Below are 17,641 nucleotides of genomic sequence, written 5' to 3' on the forward strand. Positions count from 1 at the left end.
TTAGAGATTATCTTTTCCAGACTGGAACCGAATAGTAATTCCCCTTCAAATGGTAAACCACAAAGATTATGTTTTGAGGCAGCATCAGCCTGCCATTGCCGCAACCATAATGCTCTTCTAGTTGACACAGACAGTGCCATAGATTTTGCTGCTAGATGAAGATTCTCAGTTGCTGCCTCTATGATAAAATCGGAAGCCAATTTCATTTAATGCATCTTTAATTCGGGATCTACTGACATTTCTGGATAAAGCATCTTCAATGTTATTTAACCAGGTCTTGGAAGCTTTTGCAAGGCAAATATTAGAAATAGCCAGTCTACAGGCAGCACCAGCCACGAGGTATGCTTTCCTCAATGTGCTCTCTTGACGTTTCTCCATTACATCACGAAAAGATACACCATCATCTACAGGCAATGTAGTTTTGCGGGCAATTCCGGTAATAGGGGCATCTACTTTAGGAGGTCTGACCCAATTTAGAATAGCATCTTCTTGAAAAGGGTACATTTTATTAAAACGTTTGGAAATGAATTTTTTTATCTGGAATCTTCCATTCCTTCTCTAACTCAGCTTTGAATATTTCATGCACAGGAAAATATGATTGCTTCTTGTGAGAGCGACCAGCCAATTTGTCTCTCCTGGAATTGCCCTCCTGTGGATCATCCAAATATAAAGCTTTAATCATAGCCTCTATAAGGGGTGAGACCAATTCCAGATCAAAACATGATTGCTCAGTAGCCTCATATTCTTCATTAGAATCCTCTAGTTCCCCTTCTGAAACTTGAAAAAAATGATCCAAATCAGATTCAGCTGATGAATAAAACTCCTCCTGAGTCCTTGGCTTTTTTTAATAGCTTTTTAGTAGCTCTAGATAGAGCACTTTTAATAGATTGAGATACTGACTGTGACATTTTATTCATGAATTCTTCCAACTGATCATGGTCATATTTCCTGAAGCCAGCGTAATACAATCCTGACATAATCTTCTGCCTTGCAATGCAGGATTATCACAAGACCTACAGATTTTATATTTCTTTGCTGCTCTTTCAGACTGCTCCTGATCCCCAGAGTGCCTAAAAAAACACAGCATAACAAGTAGTTAATTAATTAAGGATTAAAGGTATCCATCCTGCTCTCTCTTTAAGATGGACTCACCCCTCCATGTTAGCTGCGACCTTTTGCCTCCTCAACTCTGGAAAAAATACCGAATGCAAAGTATAATCAGTATACATCCCATAATGAAGCTGACAGGATAATTCACTGTGAAAAAAACACTCACTTGCCAGAACTTTAGCCTTCAAAGAATAGCTCACCAATAATACAGTTGAATCCATATGCTGTAGAAAATACAGAGTTTCAATACAATGATGATTGTATAGGAGACTCCCTTTTACAGGGATATTGCTTACCAGGGAAGCTTAGAATGGCTGCTAGTGTCCAGATGGCTGCGGATTGTGGCAGGAGCGTTCTGAGTTTACCAGTTGTAAAAAAAAAAAAACTTCCATGCGAGTTATGTCATCATATCTCCATGGCAACACATCCTGCAAAGATGGCGCCTGCTTCTGAAAACATATGGCGTTTTGGCAGAGATAAATCCATATACTGCCTTAGTCCCTGGTCTCACCTGAATGACAGGCAGGGCCTCTGGGCAGCGGTTACAATCAGCGCTAGTCCCAGAGCTTCAACCAGGGAGAGAGAGAATTAGACCTGGTCGGAACAATAATTTGGGGTGAGCCTGAATCCTTGACGCGGGACAGAAAAATGAACTGGAGGGGGAGGTTCTTATTTGCTATGCTAATTAGTAACTGTCCAATCCTGTGGGGACAGGGATACATACAAGTGACCCACTGCCATGAGTTTAGTGGACAGGAAAGTGCTGCTCCAGCAGAATTCTGCACTGAAATCCATTTCTCAAAAGAGCAAACAGATTTTTTGATGAATCTGCCCCCTACTCAATATCCCTGATTCAGCTTAGAAACAGACCCCAGGACCTTGTGGAAGAACCTATTCAGTATCTGAGCAGCAATAGATACCACTGATGATGGAAGATGGAAGTTATTCGGCTTGGATTCAACCACTGCTCTCATTGGCACGCAAAGCAAGATGAGCAGCCAATGGCAGCGAGGCAGAACAGGAGTAGGGAGTCCAATAGCAGTGACTGTTGAACTCAGGATAAGAAGTCAGCACTCACCCTTCATAAAGGGTCTTTTGGTGCACGTCCCAGGCTGCCACCAACAGCCGAAATTCAGGAACACTTTGCAAAATAGACAGCACCCAACAGGAATTTTCTTAAAAAGCCTTTATCCAAAGGGCTTTATTCAAACGAAATACAGCACGAAATACAGCAACGTTTCAGGCTTACATTAAGCTTGAGGAAAGGCTAATGTAAGCCTGAAACGTTGCTGTATGTCGTGCTGTATTTCGTTTTGCAAAGTGACTGTTGAACTGCCAAACAGTGGTGTTGCATGGAATAGTGTTTGGTTGCGGGAGCACAGTAACAACCACATCATACATCTAAATAAATAAAAAATATAATTCGAAACACATTTCTAACCCAGTTGCTTCAGTTTGTATTATTTCTTTAAAGCTACAAGAGTTGTCCTTTAAATACATTCCAAAGCTTTTGTATGAACATTACCATTTGCAGCAAACAGATTTCACTTTCCTGCATTACAATTGTCACCCATCAATCTCTACTTAACCCCACTCTCAACTCTTGCTCTTTACAGGGGTCTCCAAAGCAATTCTAGATGCAGCGGGACCAAGTGTAATTTTAGAATGTCAGCAGCTTGGTAAGATTTATTATAATCCCAATTGTGTTTATTTTAACTTTACTTTTTATACAATTGATATGACTCTTTTTATACATAATTTACAGTAGGGTACAATATCCCTTATAATACATGAGTGATACTCCGAATTCCCTGTATAACTCAGCCTGCAGCCTTGTGCCTTTATATGGTCACAGAACTCCTCAGTGACTAATATCCTTATAATTTACAGTAGGGGGTACATTATCCCTTATTATACATAAGTGATACAAAGGGGCACATTTACTTAGGGTCGAATATCGAGGGTTAATTAACCCTCGATATTCGCCCGTCGAAGTAAATATCGAAGTCAGAGGATTTACCGCATTTCCTACGATCGTACGATCGAAGGAAAAATCATTCGATCGAACGATTAAATCCTTCGAATCAAACGATTCGAAGTATTTTAATCCATCGATCAAACGATTTTCCTTCGATCAGAAAATTGTTAGGAAGCCTATGGGGACCTTCCCCATAGGCTAACATTGATGTTCGGTTGGTTTTAGGTGGCAAAGTACTTGGTCAAAGTTTTTTTTAAAGAGACAGTACTTCGACTATTCGAATAGTCGAATGATTTTTAGTTCGAATCATTCGATTCAAAGTCGTAGTCGAAGGTCTATTCCTTCACTTGAGCTAAGTAAATGTGCCCCTAAGAGTTACCTGTATAACTCGGTCTGCAGCCTTATGCTTTTATATGGTCACAGAACCCCTCAGTCACTACTAATATCCTTATAATTTACAGTAGGAGGTACATTATCCCTTATACATGAGTGATACTCAGAGTTCCATGTATAGCTCAGCCTGCAGCCTTGTGCCTTTATATGGTCACAGAACTCCTCAGTGACTTCTAATATCCTTATAATTTGCAATAGGAGGTACATTATTCCATATGTCCCTTTATGCTGGATATATGACAGTAAGTGTCTGTGCATCTTGGTTAATAAATGCCTTGCCACATATTTCTTTTTGTTAGGGTTGAACCCTTCCTCCCCTTCTTCCACTTCTTCAGCAATGGGTAGGATGCTTGCAGTCCTCTCCGCCTCTGCAATAAATGGTACGTTTTTCCTGGGTTCAGTCTTTTGTTTCATAAACTGCCATGTCTGTCCCCTCCCTCTCTCTGACGTTTAGTTACTCACACCCAAAAATAGACCAATTGCAATATATAAAAGTATATGATAAGTTCTTCTGTGTCCATTTTTAACCTAAACAAAATAATGTTGCTAACCTCCCCTGTTTGCAGAGTAATCTGGCTGGTGAGGATCCCTGTGGACATTTGGCCAGGGGTTACAGTGGGGCAAAGCTGAAAGGTGCAAGGTGGGGGTTGTGGGGGCTCTGAATTGGGCTTCATGACTTTAACCTTCTTAATATGTTCAATACAGGGTTTTGTTGAGGCTTTAATGGAACAGTAACACCAAAAATGAAATTGTTTAAAGTATTTAAAATATTATATACTGTTGCCCTGCACTGGTAAAACGGATCCGTTTGCTTCAGAAACACTACTATTGTTCATATAAACAAGCTGCTGTGTAGCAATGGAGGAAATTGAAAAAAGGCTATATGGCACAGGATAGATAGTAGATAACAGATAACGCCATTATGTTCTACAAAGCTTATTTGCTATCTGCTGTGTAACCTGAGCCTTTTCTCCTTTGAATGGCTGCCCCCATTGCTGCACAGCACCTTATATATATTAAACAATAGTAGTGTTTCTGAAGCAAACACATCAGTTTTACCAGTACAGGGCAATATTTCATTATATTTGTATTACTTTAAAACACTTTCATTTTTTGATGTTACTGTTCCTTTAATCTCCTGAAGTCATAAGAGTTATAAAGGGTGAGAAGGGACTGATAACTGAGGGGTTACTGTCAGATAATTCTAATGCAAGCGAATAATCTGTGCTGTGGGAAGAACATGCAGAACATTAGAAATCAAAATTCCATACAAGAGGGTCAGACAGTAACAGGTCGGACACATGTAGGATAACACTTGTTGGCAGATGCAGCTGGTCAGACTCAGCTGAAAAATTGATGTGCTTTCTTATCTTTTCACTTCAGGGCAACAGTCTCAGACAAGCTACATCATGACTCAAGGTGGGAACCTTCAGTGCAATAATATCATCCATGTGGTAGGACAGACAGACCCAAAGTGTATCCAGGAATGTGTCCGGGACCTCCTGCAGGAGTGTAACAGACTGCAAATGACTTCAGTTGCCTTTCCGGCCATGGGAACAGGTGAGGGGAAGCAGTCCCTATGAATGTTTGGACGGGGGGCAAAATATAGGGGGACTCAGTGAGGTTTATAAAAAGGGGGCAATCGGTGTTGAGTACAGTAAATGATGGGGTTAACTTGCCCAGGAAGAAGGTGGTCCAGGTGCTCAAGCCCCAGACCTTCAGCTCAGGGAGGCAAATAATGCAGATAGATAATGAAGGGTTATCTACCAGACCACACTCCTTAAATTGATGTAGTAAGAAAGTATTTATTTAGGCAAAAAACATCACAGTAAGCCTTACGCGTTTCGTGCCTTAGGGGCACTTAGTCATAGACTAAGGATTGGAGACTATGATTAAGCTAAGGCACGAAACGTGCTAGGCTTACTGTGATGTTTTTTGCCTAAGTAAATACTTTTTTACTACATCAATTTACGGAGTGTGTCTGGTAGTGCCAATCCTTCATTATCTATCTGGATTGATAAACAGTATCACATGAGATTATTTATAGAAATTGACTGACCTGGTACTATATATGTCAATTCAAGTAGCCTTTACTTTTCCCATTGTCTCGCAAACATTTCTGCCTTTCTGTCATTGCCGTAGGTGCGGGAGGTGTTGCTGCCAATGTGGTCGCTGATGCCATGTTGGACGGAGTTGAGGATTTTGTCAAAGCGCAAGCAGCACCGTCCGTTAAGACTGTCACAATCGTAATATTCCAACAGCCCATGCTCAATGACTTCTATACGAGTATGAAGGGAAAGGAAGGGACAGCTGTGTCTCAGCCAAAATCCACTTTCCGCAAATTATACTGTAAGTTGTTCCTGTATTTACTGCTAAAGAATTGGGGTCCCATTAAAGATCTCTGAAATGTTCCCACATGTAAGTGAGGTGGATGACTCTCAAACGTGCGCCTGAGATCAAGGAGCCACTCTTGCAGCAAATTAGAGAGGAGATGAGCCAAATAGTATTGAGGTTATATAGATGAATGGTGGAAATAAGGAAGGGCTGGCAATTTTCCAGACTGGGGCCTAGTGGGTCTCTGGCAATCCAGTCCTACCCCAATCTCTATTATGAAATACAGGACAAACAGTATACACGGGAGTCTGTAGACACACTTGTATGTGCTGTGTTCCACAATGCTTCATTTGCCTGTCATCAACCAAACTCCACTAGCTTTCCAGTAAGCCACGCCCTCCAGTTAGCCACACCTTTCATTAAGCTGAATGGAAAAGATAATTTCTTATGTAATGGGGCCCAGTAGGTCTCTGGCAATCCAGCCCTACCCCGATCCCTATTTTGGACTAAAGGACATACAGTATACACGGGAGTCTGCAGACACACTTATGTGCTGTGTTCCATGATGCTTCATTTGCCTCACATCAACCAAGCTCCACTAGCTTTCTAGTAAGCCGCACCTTCTATTAAGCTGAATGGAAAAGATCATTTCTAATATAAAAATCGCATCACCAATATAAGGAAACACTTTGTTATATGATATAGGATAAAATACAACAAATGGATAACACATGAAAGGCTTAGTAATGTCTCTCTATCTCTGGTTGCACTTCCAGCTTTGGTTCTACCAGCCAAGAAGAAGCCCATCCAGAAGTTGACGGCATTTCAATTAACTGATAATACTGATCCAGCCATTATACACCTCTGTGCGGCCGCTAAGAAGGATGTCACTGATACCAGGAAGTGGCTTGAGAAACTGATTGTAGAAGAGCAGTGTGAGAATGATCTCCAGGAGGAGTGGGTCGCTGATTTTGAAGAAACTGAGCGGCAGACGCTATCAGATTTACAGAAGAGGCTCCAGATCTCTATAGAGTATGAACCTTCCACTCCTTCTGTGAAGGTCTCAGGCCTCACCAGGGATGTTATGGAGGCAACCAAAGAAATCCAAGGAATGATAAAGCAAATAAGGGACAAGAAAACCAAGGAACGTGAGGCGGAGCTGTTCAGTAACCTGGTGGAGTGGCATTACCACGATGGCAGGAGAATGGTCCCATTTGATAAACTAACAAACCTAAAACTAGAGGAGGCGGCAAGTGAGAACCAGAGTCTTGTTACTGTGAGAGTGAATGGAATGGAACTCACTGTCGATATAGGAAATAGATCTGCTACAGACCCTCACGGAAACACCAAGGAGATCAGTCGGGTGGCGAAACATGGTAATTCTGCTTTACTTTCATTTACTCCTCCAGGGAAGCATTGCTCAGTGGCCATTTTCCACCTTGCCTTATTCTAGGTTATACTGGGAACACTTAGGGGGTTGTTTACTAAAACTTTCATTTTATCTCATCTTTTTATTAAACCAAGCTCAAGCAAACTCTCATCCATGATTTTATCTTATTTATCAATAAAATAACAAAAAAGTCAGGTCGGGAAAAGATTTAATAAAATGAAGGGAAAAGTCGAATCATAAGTTTTTTTCGGATTTGACACCCGAATCGATTGATTTTTTCGGGTTATAACAACCCCAAATTTTTCGGATTATCAGATGAAACCCAGCGCAGATCACAATATCTTTAAATTTGCATCTGCCATTGACTTTAAGATGACCTCTGCAGGTTTGAGATGGTGGATATTCAGATTATGATTAAGATTATTAGCAGCTTTGGGGTATAATAAATCTTGAAAAATCCAAGGTTTTTTTTCGCTCTAAAAATTCGAGTTTTTGCCCAAACCCTCAACCAGAAAAAAATGAGGATTAGTAAATAACCTAATTTTAGTCTAATGGGGAATTCTGAATGAGAAATATATTACCGGCATATACTTGGAAGATAGAATGATAGACTGTACTTCAGAGCCCCGTCAGAACTACTTGCAATGCTCTTATGAGTATGATTTCCAAACAACCCCCACTATATTATCACCACTTGGTTAAAACACGCCTTACTATACATTTCCTAGCTTTGAGGGGACAGGGTGGGTCCCTTTGTTTCTATCCTAGGTTCTACCATGGCTCAGTGAAAAATTGTTGTGGATACCCTAGATCCCCTTGCTGTTTGTATTGTAGCTTAGCCATTGTAGGATCATGAACTAATCCCCTCCTTTTTTAACATGGTGGCACTTAAATATAAAAATTCTTGCTCCTGGTTTTACCCTGAGTAGGGTATAAGTGAAGTAGGTAGCCCTAATAGGCATCCTCACCCTCTAAAGCAGTGATCCCCAACCAGTAGCTCTTGAGCAACATGTTACTCTCTAACCCCTTGGCTGTTGCTCCCAGTGGTCTCAAAGGATGTGATTATTTTTGAATTCCAGGTTTGGAGACAAGTTTTGGTTGTATAAAAACCAGGTACACTGCCAAAGAGAGCCTCAATGTAGGTTGACAGTCCACATAGGGGCTACCAAATGGCCAATCACAGCCTGTATTTGGCACCCCAAGAACATTTTTCATGCTATTGTTGCTGAATGTTGCTCACAGGTTCAAAAGGTTGGGGATCCCTGCTCTAAAGAGTGGGTCATTAGTGGGACACTCAGGACCAATGCCCCTTTAAGGAACAGTAACACCAAAAAATTAGTGTTTTAAAGTAATGAAAATATCATGTAGTGTTGCCCTGCACTGGTAAAACGGCTCTGTTTGCTTTAGAAACATTACTATAGTTCATATAAAAAAGCTGCTGAATAGCAATGGCAGGAATTGAAAAAAGGCTGTATTGCACAGGATAAATAGTGGATAACAAATAGCATTATGTTCTACAGAGTTTCTGCTATCTGCTGTGTAACTTGAGCATATACTCTTTTGAATAGCTGCCCCCATGGCTACACAGCAGCTTATTTATATAAACAATAGTTGTGTTTCTGAAACAAACAGCAGTTTTCTCAGTGCAAGGCAACACTGCATTATATTTGTATTACTTTAAAACAATTTCCTTTTTTTGATATTACTATTCCTTTAAGATAGTCACATGACCAGGGGCAGCTGGGAAATTGACAAAATGTCTAGCCCCATGTCAGATTTCAAAACTGAATATAAAAAAAATCTTTTTGCTCTTTAGAGAAATGGATTTCAGTGCAGAATTCTGCTGGAGTAGCACTATTAACTGATGCATTTTGAAAAAAAACATGTTTTCCGATGACAGGATCCATTTAAAAGTGAACCATCCCTTACTAGCTCTGAATACCTAAAGAACACTACGCCTGCACTCCTGATGTGGGCTTACAGCCTGAGCTGCCCAGTAATCTCCCTATGTTATGGGTTTAGAAAGATGGCTGACATAGAACTAGAAGGGAGGTTCTCATTGGAGCATACACTAGTATCTATGAGGTATGTGATCTGTGGGATTAAATGCTCTTCTACTTTCCAGAAGGAGAAACTCTGACTTTACCTTCTACCTGGGATCCAATGGGGAGACAGCAAGTTATTGTGGTACCATTGGCCGTTGGCACCCAAGAATACACTAGTGTCAAGGGGAAGTTTGCTCAGACCTGCACCAGGACAATCCATAAGGTATCTATTACTATCATACTTGGGGTCATTCTCTTTGAGTCTGATTGTTGCTTTAATATGGGTTCTATGGACATCAGAAACTTACACATGACTTATCTGCCCTGTTGAACTTAATGCCATATAGCATTTCTGTATAATATAAAGGTTCTGCTGCTTTGGGGTAAATTTAGGTTGGAAACCACTTTGACTCAATTACATTGGTTGCCCTGTGTCTCTTTGAGTTACATAGTTACATAGTTAAATCAGGATGAAAAAAGACAAAGTCCATCGATTTCAACCCCTCCCTACCTTCTCATCAATTATATATACCCATATCTGTACTAACACGTTGGAGGATGTTACCCAATTCCCTGTCTACTGTATTTCCTAGATTGAGCGGATTCAGAACCAAGCTCTTTGGCAAAACTATCAGATCAAAAAGAAACAACTTGACAACCAATATGGCAGCACCAACAATGAAATGCAGCTTTTCCACGGCACCGATCAGAATACAGTGAGAAATGTCAATCACAACGGGTTCAACCGCAGTTTTGCTGGAAGGAATGGTAAGAGACCTTGGTATACTAGTGGGGTGTTGTTATTCTACATACTCACACCAAGGCTCATAGATGTTTTAACCAAAACAGGTGCTATAATTAGGGGGTGCCACAAAGAAGGTTTTAAGGGGAACACTATGTTACTATGTTTGATAATATTGTCTCACTATAAATTTGGTATACTAGTGGGTTGTTGTTATTCTACATACTCACACCAAGGCTTATAGATGGTTTTAACCAAAACAGGTGCTATAATTAGGGGGCGCCACAAAGAAGGTTTTCATGGGAACACTATGTTACTATGTTTGATATGATAATATTGTTTCAATATAAATTTGATTCATTTTTTATTTGCCCAGCAACAGCAATTGGCAGTGGGACATATTTCGCAGTGAATGCAAATTACTCTGCACAGAGCACTTACTCCAGACCTGATGTGAATGGGCTCAAACAGATGTACCTGGCGAGGGTACTGACGGGAAAGTATTGCCAAGGTCAACATGGAATGATTACTCCTCCTGCCAAGAATCAGTCTGATCCAACTGATCTGTACGATAGTGTAACAGATAATACTGCCCAACCCTCCATGTTTGTGATCTTCAGTGATATCCAGGCCTATCCTGAGTTCCTCATCACCTTCTCATGAGAAGCCTGGGGCTAACTAGGGACACATTTTGCACTTTATTCAGTTGGAGGGGCCTTAGTATTCCAGGGTCCCCTCAATGCTTCAAAAAACAAAAATATTACAGATATATTAACAGTTGTGACTAATCAGCAGCTAATCTGATTTTCAGGGGATATCTGTCCAATAGAACTGGCAGAACTGACTGGTGCTTACACTGCCTGTACAATTAAAGAACCAGGGGCAGGTCAGGCTCATGCTGGATTGGTGCAGAATACACAGAGCCTGCTCCTCCTGTTATATTTTGGTGGATTTGGTTGGTGATGGGGGGGTCACAAAAATCTATTTTGCATATATAATAAATATGATACTTTGTTAACACACTCTAGGCTGGTACCAAAGATGCCAACTAACTCCATGTGATTTTTAGAAGAAATTCCTCTCCACAATTTTTTTGCACTTCGTACTCTGCATTCAGATGTGCACAAATAGCTGCAGGCCTCTTTGCCCCATTTTGGAGGGCAGAGAGCTGTGGTTCCCTTTGTTATACACTGCTGACTTTAGTTAGTGCTGTATTAGTGGAGGGAGGCACAGGCATTTAGTGACAGGGGGTTAGCTGGTATCTCAGTGCCAGGAGTGGGTCATAATCTCCAGATGACACAGGGTTACCTGGTATCTCTGTGCCAGTCTGTTCCAGGACTGGGTCATTATCATCACCATAGATTTTGCCTTGATATATAAACCCAGGAGAGGTACGAAGGCAGAGCTTGACTCAGGGATGATATATAATTAAAGTGCCGATGTGTACATAATTGCTCTGCTGAGTTGCTACTGCCATGATGATTACACTGTGCGCTAGAACTGTCTGGACTTTATAAATTCTAATAAAAGCTCTGATACAAAACACTACTCTGATTATTTGTGCAACAATTACTCTTTGCTCATGTGCCTCCCTTTAGGGGGCCCAATTGTTAGCCCACATCAGTCACCTAAGCACCCTGTGTGATGTACAGTGGGCCCCAGTAATATCAAAGGCCCTTGATCCCCCCTGACACTTCTGCACCCATAGGCCACCCAAATCCCAACCACTCCCACACAAACTTCCTATACCCCCTGATGCCAGCCCCGCTTCCAGATTTCTATTAGCCTGCACATTGGCTTTTATATGTCTTCATAGATCCTTGAAATATTTTATCACAGAAGAAACAACTGAGCCAACACAAACCCATGTCTTAAAGTTGGCCCATTTGAGAATTATGATTAAGGAAGGTGGGCATGGACCTCTCTAATTGTACCAAAAACTGATATACACAGCCTATAATACTGTCAGTCACAGGAAGGATTGGGATAGATTAACAAAAATCAAGACGCTGACTGCCCACTTTAGGAAAAAAGGCTGATATCAATGCATGATATTGGCGCATGGTTTACATAACCACGGGGGGCACCCTGGTTCTTGGTTCCACATCATAGCACCTCCTGGGACAAATTATAACATGAAGAATCCCCTGAGCAGAACTGCCTCAACTCTGCCATCCAATAGGCATGTGTTCTCTAGCAGGTTCCCCTCTGTCTCTTTTGGAATGGGGATGCTGTTGCTCTGTATGTGTTGGGGAGGCTTTTACACTGTATCTATAGGAGAGGCTGTTACGCTGTATCTATAGGAGAGGCTGTTACACTGTATCTATAGGAGAGGCTGTTACACTGTATCTATAGGAGAGGCTGTTACGCTGTATCTATAGGAGAGGCTGTTACACTGTATCTATAGGAGAGGCTGTTACGCTGTATCTATAGGAGAGGCTGTTACGCTGTATCTATAGGAGAGGCTGTTACACTGTATCTATAGGAGAGGCTGTTACACTGTATCTATAGGAGAGGCTGTTACGCTGTATCTATAGGAGAGGCTGTTACGCTGTATCTATAGGAGAGGCTGTTACACTGTATCTATAGGAGAAGCTGTTACGCTGTATCTATAGGAGAGGCTGTTACACTGTATCTATAGGAAAGGCTGTTATGCTGTATCTATAGGAGAGGCTGTTACTCTGTATATGTAGGAGATGCTGTTGCACTGTATATATAGTAGAGGGTGTTACACTATATATATATATAGGAGAGGCTGTTACTCTTTATATATAGGAGAGGCTGTTACTCTGTATTTGTAGGAAACAGGGCACTTTACGTTTGGGAAAGTGAACTGTCAAAATCTCCTATTCACCTGGTCCTGTGTGTGTCCATAGGAATTAGGGGTACAAAAAAGGAGGGTTGTTGGTGCACTCCTAAGGCCCCTAATTTGTTTACCTGTGATCAAAATATAAAAGGTAAGAAAGATTTCACTGGCACACAGGAGTTGCGATAGCAGGGCAAGTCCTTGCAATTTTATTATGCGATTGTGCAACGTTTCAGGGACACGCCCCTTTGGAGAAGTGCAGCTTCTCCAAAGCTTTTCTGCACTCTCAAAATATAAAAGGTCTTATACCTCTCTGCTTAACAGCATTACTTGGAGTAAAAGTCTCCTGAAGCTTGGTTTCAATCTGTGGACTAGATCCTCCCCCGCCACCTGCGGGTGCGGCTTTTAAAAGAGAGACTACCCAAACCAATGGCCATTTTTTTAAAAAAAAAATGTGATACTGAAATGATTATAATAAAGGCAAAGTAAAGTTGTATATATAAGTGCACACGTGTGTGTATATGTGTGTAAGTATAGATATAAGTACAGGTGTGGGTATGGATGTGAACAGAAATGAAAAAGGAAAAGCTAATGGGGTTTAACTTGACGTAGTATGGTGGCTTATCAACTCTATGATCATAACTTTCTAACAAAAAACCCTGTTTTTCTTTTTTAAATACATCCACTTGCATATTCATTGAATAATTTAGACAGGGGATTATTGTACATAAATATGTTTTTATATGGCCTTAGGAGTGCACCCACAACTCTCCTTTTTCATAGGAATTAGGGAGCAGATGTGGCTAGGTGTCTGCCCTAAAATTGTGCCCAGACCCTTGTGCAGGCGTGTTTCAAACCTTAATGCCGCCGCCCCGCCCGGCGTGCTTACCTTAATATCGCCGTTGGAGGGGGCGCATCGCTAGCACAGAGAGCAAAATTGCGCTCTCTGCGATAGAAAAGCCAAATTTCCGATTTAAAAACCGGAAATTCGCCTCATAAAGTTACAGGAACGGTTTTTTGCCGCCCATGGTAACTTCTGGGCAGCTGCCGCCTAAGGCAAGGTACTCACCCTGCCTCATGGCAGAAATGCCCCTGCCCTTGTGGCCTTCAAACAAATTCAGGCCAGCAATTGGCTCAGACACAGAAAATTTTTTAGAGAAGACATTTACTTCCAGATAGTAGGTCTGAAGAGTAATTAAAGTACCCAACTAGTCCCCCAACTAGGCATTATCTTGTAAAAGGAAGCAGAAGTGTTTTTGGTGTCTCTCTGCAGTGTGGGGAGGGTTACTGAAATTGAGCAATTGTGGGTAACTAAAAGAAGGAGCTAATAATGCAATTCCTTAAATTAGGCGCCACCATTTCTAGCGCCTTCTATTGGTTGAACTCAGGGCCGGAACTAGGGGTAGGCAGAGTAGGCACATGCCTAGGGCGCGAAGCTTGGGGGGCGCCAGGCACGTACTACCTCTGCCTGCTACCCCTAGTCCGGTCCCCTCTTCGCTCTTTGCTGACCGTCCACTTCCACATTGATTTGCCAAATGCACGTCAACCGGCGCATGCGCGCGAGCATGTACTCGCGCAAGTGCCTGTTCGCACATGCGCAAGAGTGTCCAATAGACGCTCGCTCGCATGTCCTGTCGGCGTCACAAAGTGGCCAGCTTGGCCCAGCTCTGAGATTCTCTCTTTTGATCATCTTTGTATCTGGGGCATGCTTTCTTCATTGGTGTCAGAGTGGGGTCCATCGATAAAGTGGTGAAACGCAGGTTGACCCATGTCCAACCCATAACCATACTCTACCAAGTCAATCTACATACTGTCATGACTTAAATACCCATAGGCACAGTATAAAAGTGAAAACCCCTATAGAACCCCTCTGATCCACAAAATTTGCGCTTGCTCGGTACAACACTAATACAAATTCTGATATTAGTACTGAGAGCAGAAGCACTCCCCACCTCCCTCTTGGCTCCTGCTGGCACGTGTACATATTTGGGGGCAATATTGTGGATTTTTGGCTACTGCTGGCACAGGTACAGATTTGGGGCAATATGAGGGATTGGCTTCTGCTGGCTCAGGTACATGGGGCAATATGGCGGCTGTTGGCACAGGTAAACAGATGTTTGAGGCAATATTGTGGATTTTTGGCTGCTGCTGCTGCTGGCACAGGCATATATTTGGGGGCAATATGATGGATTTTTGGCTCCTGCTTGCACAAGTAAATATTTGGGAATTTAGGGGCAATCTGATAGATTGACTGCCATTGGCACAGGTACATGGGGCAATATGAATGGTAAATTGGGAAATGATAATCAGGACCAGGTGGGGGCACTGATTGAATCCCTTGCCTGGGGGCAAGGCTGGTTGAACTTGATGGCAGTGTGTCTTTTTTCAACCTAACTTACTATGTAATGCTCCATGATAATACATGGCAATTCCACTCAAAGAGGAGGTAGAAAGGCCATTGCTGCACTTCATGATTCGCCTGACTACACTGGGGAATTAGACAAACCCGAACTAGTTTTTCTTACCCGGAGGGGTGAGTTATTGGAGTATTTGCCAGAGCCGCCCTGGGTATCAGGCGGGACGGGTATGTAAATAGAGTTGCCAGTATTGGAGGAGGTATTACTGGCGCAGTTCCATTGTGCTGGGCTGGGCAGAGGGAGCGTTACTTGCGCACTTGCCCTATGGAACAGGGAGAGGCCGGAGAGAAATAACATTACGTACATTTACAGAAACGAAAGTGAAAGTCACGCTATGAGCCTATAATATAAATTCCAAAGATCGGTTAGCGCCGCCAGGGAGCCTTCTCCTAAACACGGCTTCGGAACCGACAACTCCCTCGGATACCGCCACTCTCCTCTCTACTCATATACCGCCCACTCTGTACCCCACATCCAGCCCTCTTCACTTGCACAACAAACAGGGACCCGGAAGTGCCGCGCTCCTTACTCGCCGCCACTGCTGCACTGCCCTTTGCTGCCTCCCCTCACCCACACTCTGTACCCGCCAAATTCGCATTGTACCTGCTGTACCACTGCCCCAGCCCAACTGGGTATCACTGCCTTATAATTACCATTAACTATTATGTGCTGAGTCTGAGCCCTGCAACTTCACTAGTGCAATTAACATGGACAATGACACATCCTACCAGTTCCCTTTGGCCCTACATTGGGACCTGGGGCCTGAGAAACTGAAGGAGCTGAAGAACAAGCTTCTTGTGTATTTCCAGAGCAAGAGCAAGTCTAATGGAGGGGAGTGTGTGATCAAGGACCCCGACAGCACAAAGGGATACGTTCTCATCCACTTCAGCCAAGAAACAGGTAGGATTGAGTTGTACAGGGTAGTGATGTGCGGGTCAGGAAAAACCAACCCTAACCCGCCCTGCTGGCGCCCGCCCGCACCCGCGCTTCCGGGGTCCTTTTATAGACCCGCGCCACCTGCTCCACCAATGAAGTCACAAAAGAGGCGGGGCGAGCAGACGTGAGACTATAAAACCAGAAGTCGGATGCCAACATTTGAAGGTGGCGAGGAGCAGTGCGAGGTCAACCCGAACACGCCCGACCCGCAGGTATCGGGTCAGCCCGCCATCACTAGTACAGGGATATAGCTGCATCCATTTTAGCCAAGAAACAGGTAGGATTGAGGGTTACAGGGAACCGTCCTCATCCACTTCAGCCAAGAAACAGTTAGGCTTGGGGGTACAGGGATATCCCCTCATTGAAAAAAGCACACTAATGCATACATATGCACACACACACTACCCTCCCCCACACACACACACACACAATACAGAGACATAACCACACACATTACAGCTAGAGACATAGCAAGAGGGGAGAGGACAGGAGTTAGGCTCAGGGAGGGGTAAGGTATGATCACACTGTCCAGAGCAACAAAATAACCAGTCTCATAGACTTCAGTAAGTTTATAGCCACCTCATTATCTGGCATACATAGATAGGAGTGAGCCTAACTCTAACACTTCCATGCTTCAAATTTACAGTGAGGGATGCTGTCGTTAAAAAAGAGACCCACGAAATGCATTTATCAGGAGGCAAGAGGTTAAAGTTGGATGTCTCATTGCCCAAAGAGCCAATACCCACCAGTAATCAGAAACCTCCAGCAGTAAGTATATACTAGTGTAATGGAATACTAACTAACTAACTTTGTTATAGTGGTGTGATGGAAAAGACACGCTTTGTTATACACTAATGATGGGGCAGTCTATTTTATTTATACTCTAGTGGTGGGACAGACTAACTTTGTTATCCTTTTGTGATGGGACAGACTACCTCTGCTATACTCTTGTGATGGTATTGAATAACAGAACTGTACCACTGGATTGACCAGATAAAGGATTTGGATGGCTTGATGATAGAGATGTACAATTTGTGTACATCTGTGTACACAATTGATTCTTCAGATATTTATGTCAACATTGTTTCAGAGTTTATTGTTCTGTACATGAGCTGCAGATTTCCCATTAGATGCCAGCTTCCAAGAGGGAGGTTTAGATTCCATAGGGGATATGTTCTGGTCACATTTCCTTCCCTGTTCAGTTTTATGGCAAATGTTCTGAGATGTTTGGTTCTTAGCTGTACTGTAACTGCCCTAGATCTCACTGACTGTAACACTGTAACTGCCCCCTGCTTCTCCCTGCCTGTAGCACTAAACTAATGCCCCTACAGTAGTAATGTTTCTGGTTTGCCTTATGATGTTATTTCTGTTTGTAGGACAGTACAGAACCTCGTAATCACCAAGTGCCAGGTAATTATATGAACCTACCCTCTGTCATGTATATTGGCATTGGGCAGCCTTCGGGAGGGGGTGTCATTGTTTCATTGGAC

General features: G+C 42.6%; 2 protein-coding genes across 5 annotated transcripts in view; both read left to right on the forward strand.

The window, feature by feature from the left end:
* LOC108701242 (protein mono-ADP-ribosyltransferase PARP14) overlaps positions 1 to 10,969 on the forward strand; it is a 29,241-nt gene extending 18,272 nt beyond the window's left edge. The window contains exons 11-18 of the mRNA XM_018235601.2: positions 2,727 to 2,789; positions 3,781 to 3,861; positions 4,865 to 5,041; positions 5,624 to 5,830; positions 6,592 to 7,191; positions 9,331 to 9,473; positions 9,844 to 10,018; positions 10,369 to 10,969. Of these exons, the coding sequence (XP_018091090.1) occupies positions 2,727 to 2,789; positions 3,781 to 3,861; positions 4,865 to 5,041; positions 5,624 to 5,830; positions 6,592 to 7,191; positions 9,331 to 9,473; positions 9,844 to 10,018; positions 10,369 to 10,655 (1,733 nt within the window). The 3' untranslated portion in view covers positions 10,656 to 10,969. The remainder of the gene's footprint in view (positions 1 to 2,726; positions 2,790 to 3,780; positions 3,862 to 4,864; positions 5,042 to 5,623; positions 5,831 to 6,591; positions 7,192 to 9,330; positions 9,474 to 9,843; positions 10,019 to 10,368) is intronic.
* Positions 10,970 to 15,376: 4,407 nt separating this feature from the next.
* LOC108701243 (protein mono-ADP-ribosyltransferase PARP14) overlaps positions 15,377 to 17,641 on the forward strand; it is a 39,336-nt gene continuing 37,071 nt past the window's right edge. For 3 of the 4 annotated variants that reach the window (XM_018235602.2, XM_018235603.2, XM_041577439.1), the window contains exons 1-3: positions 15,386 to 16,115; positions 16,798 to 16,919; positions 17,528 to 17,561. In XM_018235602.2, the coding sequence (XP_018091091.1) occupies positions 15,923 to 16,115; positions 16,798 to 16,919; positions 17,528 to 17,561 (349 nt within the window). In that variant the 5' untranslated portion in view covers positions 15,386 to 15,922. Of the gene's footprint in view, positions 16,116 to 16,797; positions 16,920 to 17,527; positions 17,562 to 17,641 lie in introns of all 4 variants that reach the window. The other variant, XM_041577440.1, reaches the window with a different exon arrangement.

The sequence above is a fragment of the Xenopus laevis genome, chromosome 9_10L (genome assembly GCF_017654675.1).
Source record: "Xenopus laevis strain J_2021 chromosome 9_10L, Xenopus_laevis_v10.1, whole genome shotgun sequence".
Taxonomy (NCBI): domain Eukaryota; kingdom Metazoa; phylum Chordata; class Amphibia; order Anura; family Pipidae; genus Xenopus; species Xenopus laevis.